We start from the raw sequence: 12,082 nt of genomic DNA, 5'->3' as shown, positions 1-12,082 counted from the left end.
TAAGCTTGTCCCACAATCTACACAAGTTAGTACTGTTCACCATCACTGAAATTTAAGATACAGAGCACAGGGCAGGGCAAGAGATTTGACTACCATGTTAGAAGACAGTATCAAAGCCAGAATTATATTTATGTGATTAACAGTTCTAAATATGTCTTCTGTGTTAAAAACAAATCATTTTGAAGCAGATTCAGTCACCTCTCTGCTAGCTTTAGGAACATAACATACATTTGTAGCACCAAGTCACGACTGACAGCTTTTGCAAAGAAAACCCAAGTTTATTTTGTAGTAGCAATAGTTTCTTTTTTATTTTTAATATACTTTAGGAAACAATATACAAAGCTGAGCTTCCCCACTGTCTTTGAACAGTGAGACACTCCAATTACACAAAGTCAGCGTTTTGTGATGGCTAAGAACAGCAGTCAGCACCAGACTTGAACAGTTAGCTACAACACAAACATCCTTCGAAATGAAATGTCATAATAGCAAGACAGGTAAAACCAGGAGTTAACATATGACAACTGTTGGGGAGGTGTCAATGATCCTTGTTGAATGTCATTAAATATTTTATACACAATTTCCTGTTTACAATTTTTAAACAAAACCTCGCTTGAGGAATTATTTTCAATTAAGTACAAAAAGTATTCAACAAGAATAGATCTGATAAAGTACCCCCAAAGAGTCCAAATTCTAATATGTATTGATCAAAGGAAATGAAAACCAGTGTTTCTTTTTTTTTTTTAAACATGTTTATTACAACAGATACAATTCACATCTGACTAGCTTTTATTTCTTCTTTCCCCTCCCACAACCATGTTGACATGTTCATTGGGCTGTTTCGGTATAATTTGAGAAAGGGATGTACTTTCAGCACACATGCCCAGCAGTACTACCAGTCCATTCTTACAGGGTGCAAATGGAAATACATTTCAATAATTTATACAAACAAGTGGGTTATGCTCAATCACTGCAATTTTAAGCTACTGTACACAGGAATGAAAAGATTATAGAAAAGTGCCATAGCAACAGTGCTTTAGGAAAGGAGAAAATTAGAAGAATTAAAAAAAAAACCTGATAAAATCAGATCTAGGATTTCCAGGGGAAATGAATACAGAAAATGAAAAACACTGCTCTGTAAAACAGAAATGGAGAAGCACTGCTCTTGATTCGGTGCAAGTGTGGAAACAGTTGTTTCATGATATTTTGTACATTACCCAAACTGTTTCAGACTGTTGCAGCCTTGAGACACAGATCGCCTGGCGCTTGCATTAATTTTAGGAAATGCAAGATTTCTGAATGATAAATTAACTAAAAAAAGAGCTAATTTTGCAGACAGGTTTACATGTAAAAGGCTAGGTATTTAGCCACCTCAGCATTGATTAGTTTTGGATGTCTAAGCTCTGATACACATGGCTTCCCATGGCTTCACTCTACAAAACATATTTACAACGTGAAGAATACATCTACAAGAAATCTACATTTCAAGGGTTTTACAAATCATCCTTGTATTCTTCCCCTGAATGACTCCCCTCCTGTCCCCTTTCCCGTGTCACTTTTTTTCTTTCGCCCAACTCAACGGTCCAAAGTCTACTCAAATGCAGCTCAAAAATGTTAAGACTGGGCAACCAGTTTACAGTTCCTGTACTCAAAACCCATGTGCAATTATTCACACCTTTTCACACCATGAAGGAATTCTGATTCTTTAGTTTTTCAAGTTCTTTAATTTGTTGTCTCAAAAATAGTATCCTATAAAGAAAAAACAAACAATTAGTACTGATATATCTAGTCTATTTTTAAACAGTTTCAATACATTAGTACTTGTCATAATTTAACACAAACATGAGTATGTTTAAATTAGTTAATCTGCAACAAGTAAACAAGTGGTTTTATTCTAGAAAAGGAGAAAGTTGCTGGGCCTAAAAATGGTTGACCTACCTGAATGGTACACATAATGGACTAAATAATTGTTCAAGATCCAGGAGCACCTTCAGTAGTTCAATGGCTGTGGAGGGAGGTATTACGCCGGTTTAAGTCAATAGCATCCTGTATGTTAGGCTGTTAACAGTTCCTAGCCCCTGGTTGTACACACTAGGGAATGCAGTTCAATAGTGCTTACTGCTATCAATGTTATAAAGCTAACACAGAGATGGAAAAGATGCAAAAAATCAGGATGATAACACAAAGAATAAATTCTTACCTTTGCTCACGCAAAGTTGCTTGAATTTCACATACTCGAACTAAAGATCGTAAGTTTTTTAATTCAGTACAAATTTCTGACATGTGGACGCTTCCCATGTTATGAGCTTCCTCACGTAATCTTGATGCCTAAAGTTAAAAATGAGAAGTTTGAAAGCTTGTCTAAAGGGTTTGGTAACACTTGCCGGAGAGAAAAATACGAACGGGGTCAGCTACATTATGGGCTGGAGGCAACATACAAGACTCACTGCATGAACAATGTAGTGGTTGTGTTTCAGACCATCCTAATCAATGCTGTTGTGAGTTCTGCTAATCTTTAATTGCAATGATTCAGTGCTCCTGAACGTTTTTAACCCCTTTTATGGGGAAAGGTTTTTGTGCAAAGTAGTGTTGCTATTCAATTGAGGAAAGATAGGCTTAGAAACAGCATAGTACCATTCATGAACAGCTGAAAATTCATTCAATTCTTAGTCCAGAAACAACTGTTTTACTTTAGACTTCTTCTAGTGGCTCAGGGCAAAGTTACAAACAGTCTGCCTACTCCCTGCTCACCAGCAACAATTACCACTAGCAAGTGACCTGCCAGAGCTGGAAATTCTCTCATTTAAAGGATTACTGGCCTCTGAAGGCAAAGGTGGGGAGAACTACCATGTATAAAATCCACTGAACTGGGGTAGGGAACGAATGCTCAGCCTTGCTCCTCTTGACAACCTTGCAAGGGGAATTAGGATAAAGTGACTTGCTCAAGGCCTTCCAATATGTTCATGCCTTAAAGATGTGATTCCGTCCTGCATTCAAGTCAAGCAACTTGCTTACATTCCATTTCTACATAATCAGTGAAGCAAAAATGGTACTAAACTGAATTAGGATTTGAGGTTAGTTGTCATAACTTTAAAAAACTGGACTGTATAGTAATGGAGCTTAGAAGTATAATAAGTCTTATTGATTCAAGAGTAAGAAGAAGAGGAAGAGATCGGATTTATACCCCACCCTTCACTATCCGAAGGAGTCTCAGAGCAGCTTACAAACTCCTTCCCCTTCCCCTCCCCACAACAGACACCCTGTGAGGTAGGAGGGGATGAGAGAGCTCTGAAAGAAACTGCTCTTTTTCAAGAACACCTCTGATAGAACTATGGCTTACCCAAGGTCATCCAACCAGGTGCAAGTGGAGGAGTGGGGAATCAAACCCGGTTCTCCCAAATAAGAGTCCACGCACTTAACCACTACACTAAACTGGTGGAATATAAGAGTTCGTTATTCTGTAGGTTAAAGCTAAATGGAAATATTTCAAGATCTGCATATAGTTAATCTAAAAGTGATAAAATTTGTGTAAAGCGTAAAGAGAAAATTCCTTTTGAGTTATGACCTTGAAAATCTGCTTAACTCTGCTCCTCAAAACTATTTTGAGCTTTCAGACTACTGAGCAGTTTCAAATAACTGAGAGATTAGGAGGTCCTTAAACCACAGAACACTGCAAATCATGTTCACAGTATTTCTGGGCAACAATGCATAGCCTGTTAATATAATTTTTTGTTTTAAGGGAGGAAGACATCACTTGGATCATAACCTTGTCCTAGGTTCATCTCCCACGATCTCTCCCTGCAGTGAATGGGATGTACTTGCTTCCAACTTCTGACACTTTCTTTTAATTATTTTGCTACGCTGAAGAAACTGTATTATATATAAATTAGCATAAACATGTAATCAGGCAGAAAACAAAAAATCATCAGTCCTTCAAACCACACAAACACAAACTGAAGTGTCTCAGAAAGATAGGCTACTAGACATTTAAAACAGTTCACTTCAGTTTTATGACCAGCTGTAGTACTTTTGGCCTTTTGTTGGACACAGCTGACTTACAGTAACTGACAGTTAAATATTCTTCCTTAGAGCAGGTGAAATACTTTTAAAAAGTAGACATCTATACCTGGCCTGAGCCTATTTAAGGGCCATAAATTCTCACATGGGGATTTGCCAACATGGAGGTTTGGGGGATAGTTTTGCAATGGCTTATTTCCTTCCTCCCAGGTCAGGGACAGAGGGTAGCGCTAGGGGAGAGGGTCTCACCACGATACTTGCTGGTATGTGGTGTCCCCCAAGGGGCAATCCTCTCCCTGATGCTATTTAACATCTTTATACACCCCCTTGACCAGCTGGCGTGGGTGTCCCCAGTACGCTGATGACACTCAGCTCTATCTGTTGATGAGCAGTTGTCTGATTGATGCCCCTGAAAAGCTGGCCAAGGGTTTGGAGGCTGTGATTGGTTGGTTGAAGCAGAGCCAGCTGAAATTAAATCCATCGAAGATGGAAGTTCTGTGACTGGGCTGGGGAAATATGGGGTTGGGATGCCTACTCCTGGCTCTTGATGGTGTGCCCATTAACATCTGCATTGTCCGTCAGGAGCTTGGGGATGATCCTGGATGCCTCCCTTTCAGTGGAGACCCAGGTCATGAATGTCCTTAAACTGACATTTTACCACCTTCACCAGGTTAAACAGTTGTTTCCCTTCCTGTCTCCCTCTGACTTAGCCAAAGTGATCCATGCAACAGTCACCTCCAGGTTGGACTACTGTAATTTGTTATATGCAGGGCTTCCCTTGAGACTGACCTGGAAAGTGCAACTGGTCCAGAATGCAGCTGTGTGAGTTCTGACAGGAACAGCTTTAGATCACATATACAATCAGTGCTCTATCAGCTGCACTGGCTCCAGAGTGGAGACTAAATCAGGTTCAAGATCTTGGTGCTGACTTTTAAAGCCCTAAACGGTCTGGGACCAGAATACCTTCAGGACCGCCTTTCCTGGTACATCCCCCAAAGAGCATTACACTCTAGTGAACAAATTCTGCTGGTGATCCCTGGATCAAAGAGTGTCCGGCTGTCCTCAACCAGGGCCAGGGCCTTTTTGGCCCTGACTCCAACCTGGTGGAACACTCTTCTGGGAGAGATCAGGGCCCTGTGGGACTTGTTACAATTCCGCAAGGCCTGCAAAACTGAGTTGTTCCGCTGGGCGTATGGTTGAAGGCAGCGAAGGGGCTCTATTTCAACAGTTTCTATCTTGGAAAGGCCTCCTCCCTTTCTCCCTCTCTCCTCCCCCCCTTTCCTTCTCATCAGACAACTTACTCCCCCTGAGATTTTACGCCATCTCTTAAATGCACAGTGGGATATATTTATTATATATTTTATTGTATTTTATCGTATTTATCGCAATTATGTATTATTCTTATGAACTTAATGTCTTTACAAATGATGTTACCCGCTCTGAGCCTGGGTCCGGAGAGAGTGGGTTATAAATTCAATCAATGTAGCAAGAACATTATTATGCTATTTTGAATGAATATCGAGAAACCGTTTCAGAGTAGGCACCCACCTGCTTTTCTGCATGATCTGCAGGCCATCCTTGGACATGCTTTATAAGATTTTCACTGAAATGTGCTGCTAACGTGGGTGTTAATGAACACGTAGGCCGCGCTGATGCATTCTGTGGTGCTGTCGTGTTTGAAGCACTTGTATTGGAGGTATGATTTGGAGATGGACTTCTCTGACTACTGTAAGAGAAATAAAATATTTAAAATAGAGCTGGTTGGCCACCACCCAGAGTTGCCGTAATCTCTCCCAATGGGAATATGCCATTCAAGAAGATGCATACCCATTTCTTTTAAGACTATTTTGCAAGCTGCCTATGGCTAGACAAATCATGGAGTGCTATGTATGTATGCTTTCATTGCATCATACATGCACTACATCTACGCTGTGAGATCACATTCATTTAAAATGTTTACATGCTACTGAGATGTTGGAAAAAGTCTGTTTCCATACTGCTGATTAACAGTGGCATTCAAATTAACAAAGGTTTATACTATGTTCCAAGACTGAAGTAAACTGATTCAGTATCAATCAGATGGGGCAGTGGTGGGGGAAAGGAAAGGGAACTGAATGACAGCTTAAAATATATTTGACCAGGCTCAACAAGAATGCTATTTGGCTACAGGAAAAATTGGTCCCTGATGTCAGAAAGTCCAACAGCAGACATTCCCAAACTTTACCAGAGATTTTACCATCACCTTTCTTGCTATTAAAACCCAAATCCCAACATTACAAGTTAAAGGTAACCAGTACTGATTTCACTTAACTGATTTCACATAGCAAGTCAACTGTATAGTTCACAGGCTAGGATTTTCTCTTTCAGGCCACTACACTGTTTTATATGAAGGGGCCCCAAATGCCTCTGCAAGTTCAGCTCCACAAAAAACAGTGATCTACTCCATGAAACCTCATGTTCCTCAGTTTTTTTGACTAGTATACCATCACTTGCAGAACATTAATCACACACAACATTTGATGGTTCTGACATCAATTGACCTGAGCAGCAACTGAAAAAACAAACAAGAAAGATGATCCAAAATTCTGCTAAGATACCAGGAACCACTTCTTTTCCAAGCCAATTTATTGCCAACTGTTTTACAAAGGGGCAATAAATGTTATTATCTTTTAACCCCACCCTTTGTCCAAGGATCTTTAAGTTGTGTGCATGATTACCTTCTTCAAAATTTTATCCTCACAACAACCCTTTGAGGTAGGTTAGGCTAAAAAAAGATTAATGGGTCAACATCACCCATAAAAAGCAAGTATTTGAATTTGGGTATCCCCACATCTTTGTACTGTCAAGTCATTTCCAACTAATGTTGACCCTGAATTAATGACCTCCAAAATTTCCTATCATAGAATCATAGAATTGGAAGGGGCTGTGGCGTCCTTCCTATTGAGGGGACCTGTTTTTCCTTTAAAACATACTCTGTGATGTGCTTGCTTTTAGGGGTAACGGTTTTTCTTTTAATTCACACTCTGTGTATATGAACTTGGTAGTTTCTGCTGCCACCAGGAATTTAAAATTCCAACTCTCTTCTTTGGTAGTGTAACCCAGGGTCTGGGCACTTCAGAGGACTACGTGGCCCTGAGGAAGTACTGTATTGAAATCTGGGATATTTAAACAAAAATTGATTTATTGAAATAAGAACAAAACAGGTTTCTGGAAAAAAGGAACTTGTAAAATATAACTAGTAAGCTTGATGTCACACCAGTCTCTCAGACACCAAAATTCCCTCTGACAGGATTCTCTCCCTTTCTCATATGTGTAACCAAACCGGCTAAACTCTTTGACATTTCCACACAAGATAAAACATTGGTCTAATCACAGAGTTTAGACACAGATTGTTTCTTTTTCTTATAGATGCTCTCTCTCCAGACTCTCTCTAAAGCTTTTTCACACTTCTTTCCAAAGACACACAGAACACTGAACTCTGTCATAAAAACGCATACACACATAAATTCCTCTCAGAACATCTCCTCCCACACTCAGTCATCAGCCAATCACAGCACACACATCTCCCCCTATCGCCCTCCTTGCATTACTGCAGTCAAACCAACATTTAAAGGAACACACACACATCAAAATAAGCAGGGGTCTTGTTGTAGAAAAAGAGCTGCCGGAGCTCATTAGCATAACTCATTAGCATAACTTATTTGCATATGCCACGCCCCCTGACATCACCGGAAGTGACAGAAGGCCACACCCCCTGACATCACCGGAAGTGTGTCAGAAGGCCTGGCTACTTACCCTCCTGCTTCATCCTCATTCCCAAACGGAATGAGGATCGAAGCAGAGGGCGGGGTAAAGAAGGGGGCGGGGCTTCACCACGTGACCGCCCCGCCCCCTAGAGGTTCTCTTCCGGAGCTCCGTACCTGAGAGCTCCCCCCCGACTAGAGCCCTGAAAATAAGGAATCATTACAGGGGCCACACAGACCATCTAGTCCAACCCCCTGCCCAATGCACGACCGGCCTAAAGCATCTCTGACAAATATTTGTCTAGCCTCTTCTTGAAAGCCTTGTTACCAGCCTTGTTCAGATCGGAGGCGGGGCTGCAGCGCAGCGGCACGGTCGGCACCGGGCTTTGCTCCCGGATACTGCTGGCTCTTCATTCTTTTTAGAGGAGTTTTTGGGGATTCCTGAGCTCCAGTGGACCTCCTAGAGGGAGGTCCGGTGCAAGGGACTTGATTCAGGAGTCCCGCTTGCGATGGCAAGCGGGTGAAAGCCCTAAATCGTCCCCGAAGCAAGGAACGAAGCAGCGCACTCATGGCAGCCATGACTGCACCAGCTGTGAACACCCCAACAAGAGAGTTATTTTGAGCCTCATCCATAACACCGATGAAGACCTTTACCGTGAGTACCTGTAAAAAGAAACACTGAAGAATTCTATGAACTTTTGGTTAAGCCCCTTTAAATCTTTAAAAGGACAAGAAAATAAAAGGTGCAAATTCCCCCCCTTCCTCTTCTAAGTGGCTAGAATGAGTGACTAAAGAAAAGCTACGTTAAACATTCTTCGGGGCAAAGAAGACATGAAGACTGCTGTTTGAGCTCTTAATATTTTTGCTTGGAATACAAATTTGAATAAATTTCGAGATCTTCTTGGTATTCTTTGAACTTCAATTGTTAAATCCCTTTCCTGCTTCTTTTGGATTTAAATGACTCACTGGATTTATGTATAAACTCCTAAAAGAAAAATGACTAAACAACTTTAATAGACAATATATTTCACCAAAAGGACTATAACCCTTTCAGTGGAAAAGTGAAAAAAAGGAAGAAAGAGGGACATTCAGAATCGAATTTCCTACTTTATAACAGCCTCCCATAATCTCCAGTCTCATTGTTGAAATTATAAAAGCTCAGTGTTCAGTCTCCATTATATAACTGTAAAACACCTGATTTATGTTGAAAGATTCTTGGTTGTTAATATGTCTACTGCAGCTATTATCTTGTAAATGTGGTCAGCCTTATAGGGACTATTGAAAAATAACTGTAGAGACTCTGGGTTTGCTGGGCTGAACTGGGGTATTGTTATTGCATCAAAATGAGTATACAAGACATATACAAAAAAGTGCCAGATGATATGTGTACCGATAGCTCAGTTGGTGTTAATTTGACACAGATTTCCTGGGAGGAGCTTAAATGCATAATTGTTGACACAATCAATCTGGCAGTTAGAGACTTTTGACTCAATACAAGACAAAAAGATAACTATAGCAACACAAGCTACAATAAAGACAAAGACCCAGCACCAAACCTGTCAAGACACAGATCAAAACTACAAGCAAGCAGACACACTCTACCGAAGCACCGATACACCAAAGAGAGAGAGAGAGAATGTATACAGAAGAGTACAACAGAGCTATTAAAAGACAGATAATTGCTGAAATCTTCAAGGCTGTAAAGGGACAAATACCACAAAGAGAAGACAAAACAGAAGCTATGGAATCTTCAACTACAAGACTTGAATATAGATGGCAAGTCTTAAAAGAAAGCCTTTTAACCCATAAAAGCAAGAGACATAGATCAAGACCCTACTGAAGAGAAGAAACGTGAGAAAGAAAGGATCAAGCTTTATAAATAAGACTGGGTTAGGGAACTCTTTTGTGTGTGAAAACTAATTAAGAGAGGTTGAGGAATACTCAAGTCTATGTATATGCACCCTAGGGTAACTTTATGTATGTGTAATTTATTAAGGGTGACTATATACAAATTGGTTCTTATATACCCATAAAGATTTAATCTATATTAAATATACCTAAGGGTAGATTAGCTGAAAATGTTCAGATAACCTTTTATAACAGTTGATATTTTAACAAAAAATTGTAAAAGACTAAATTGTATAAATTAAACTGGTATAGGGGATCTCCCTGTATATGTAACTGACTAAGATTGGGTAAGGGAATTTATTCAAAAACATTAATTCATATTAAAGGCATTTAATGGAAGATTACATTTTATACTGTTTAGGTAATGCTTATATCAGATGATAAAACAATAAGAAATTATAAGAAAACATGGTATTTGAGTTTATCTATTTATGAAATGCTAAGGTTTACCCTAAGATATTTTATAGAAAACTATAGTAGAATTCTTAGGTAAAGGTAAAGGTTCCCTTGCTCGAAAGCCAGTCGAATCCGACTCTAGGGTTGCGGTGCTCATCTCCGTTACAAAGCCGAAGAGCCAGCGCTGTCCGAAGACGTTTCCGTGGTCATGTGGCCGGCATGACTAAACACCAAGGCGCACGGAACGCTGTTACCTTCCCACCGAAGTGGTCCCTATTTATCTACTTGCAATTTCTTGCTTTCGAACTGCTAGGTTGGCAGGAGAGTAGAATTCTTAGACAATGCTTAAATAGAAGTAAAAATATACTGCTATAGAGTTGCAAAGATTATAGTTGGCTATATGGTAGAATGATAAATAGTAGTGTATTGTTATTAGTACTGTATTGTTATTGAAAAAACACAACAGCCTTGTTCAGGTCTTACAAACTGAAAGCCATGGATTCCTTGATTGAGTCAATCAATCTCATGTTGGGTCTTCCGCTTTTTCTGCTGCCTTCAACCTTTCCCAGCATTATTCTCTTTTATAGTGAGTGTCGTCTTCTCATAATGTAACCAAAATACTATAGCCTGAGTACAAAAACCCTATGATGAGACAATCTCTACATCTAGTCCAACATTAACCGTTACACCATAACAGCTAAATCAAACATCAATAAAATAAATTGTGTGTATGTATAAACAAAGAAAAACAGGTTGCTTACCTGTAACTGATGATCTTCGAGTGGTCATCTGTGCATTCACACCCATGGGATACAGTGCGCATGCGCTGGATCGATCAGCATTGTAGCAAGCTCTTAACCGATTTTCGCGCTCAGACCTTGGGCATGCGCAGGAACCCCACCACGCATGCCCAGAGGGGTGGGCGCGGACATCCCGCCAGTTCCTTCGAACCGCCGCGAATCAACCCTTATGGAAAATGTACAAGCTGACAGCAGTGGGGAAGGAGGGCGGGTGGTGTGAATGCACAGATGACCACTCGAAGATCATCAGTTACAGGTAAGCAACCTGTTTATCTTCGACGTGGTCTCTGTGCTTCACATCCATGGGAGATTAGCGAGCAGTGGCCTACCTGGAGGAAGGTGCTGGCAGGTCATTACTGCAAAGCCGAGGATAAGATGTGACGTCCCATGTTGGTACGAGAGTTCTTATGGATGCCTAGGGCATAGTGCCTTATGAACGTGTTAGGCATAGCCCATGTAACGGCTCTGCAAATGTCCATTAGGAGAACTCCCTGGAGGAAGGCAGTTGAGGCTGCAACAGCTCTGGTTGAATGAGCCCTGATAGGGCCAGGCAATGGCTGCTTAGCGATAAGGTAGCAGAGGCGGATGAGACCTGCAATCCACCTTGACAAACGCTGAGCCGTGATGCGAGTCCCCAGCCTTGCTGGCGCATAGGAGACGAACAGTTGACAGTCACGTCTCGTTGGACGGGTTCTGTTTAAGTAGAACAGAAGCGCACGCTTCGTATCCAACGTGTGTAACAGCCTCTCCTCTGGGGATGTCGGAGCCAGGAAGAAATCTGGGAGGAAGACCTCTTGCAGAAATGACAAGTAAAGAGTGTCATGACGGAAAGCCAGTATTTCTCCAACTCGCCTTGCTGAAGTGACAGTGACCAGAAAGGCTGTTTTCCAGGACAGGAATTTTATGTCGCAAGTTGCGAGCGGCTCAAAAGGTTTCCTGGTGAGTTGGCGAAGGACCAGGGGAAGATCCCAGGGGACAATAGGAGTCTTGATGGGAGGGTAAAGGTGCAACAGTCCCTTCAAAAAACGTTTGGAAAGTGGATGCGAGAACAGTGTGCATCCCTCAACTTGAACGTGGTAGGCTGAAATAAACCCTTAACAAGGAATGTGAAAGTCCTGAGTCAGTGAGAGACAGGAGGAATTTGAAAATTTTCTCAAGACCTGCGGAGGTGGCTCGAGGGGCATCCTCACGCAAGGAGGAACAGAATTTTTGCCACTTGTA

The 12,082-nt window shown here is 41.1% G+C and overlaps 1 protein-coding gene across 1 annotated transcript in view; it reads right to left on the bottom strand.

Annotated features, from left to right (window-relative positions):
* Positions 1-294: 294 nt before the first annotated feature.
* WAC (WW domain containing adaptor with coiled-coil) overlaps positions 295-12,082 on the bottom strand; it is a 79,448-nt gene continuing 67,660 nt past the window's right edge. The window contains exons 10-12 of the mRNA XM_015421414.1: positions 5,563-5,740; positions 2,198-2,325; positions 295-1,746 (exon numbers count right to left, since the gene is read on the bottom strand). Coding sequence (XP_015276900.1) covers positions 1,677-1,746; positions 2,198-2,325; positions 5,563-5,740 — 376 coding nt within the window. The 3' untranslated portion in view covers positions 295-1,676. The remainder of the gene's footprint in view (positions 1,747-2,197; positions 2,326-5,562; positions 5,741-12,082) is intronic.

This window comes from Gekko japonicus, unplaced genomic scaffold, assembly GCF_001447785.1.
Source record: "Gekko japonicus isolate JY-2015 unplaced genomic scaffold, Gekko_japonicus_V1.1 scaffold725, whole genome shotgun sequence".
In the NCBI taxonomy this organism is placed as follows: Eukaryota; Metazoa; Chordata; class Lepidosauria; order Squamata; family Gekkonidae; genus Gekko; species Gekko japonicus.
Note: the sequence above shows the minus strand (reverse complement) of the source record. Positions and strands in the feature narration are given on the sequence as shown.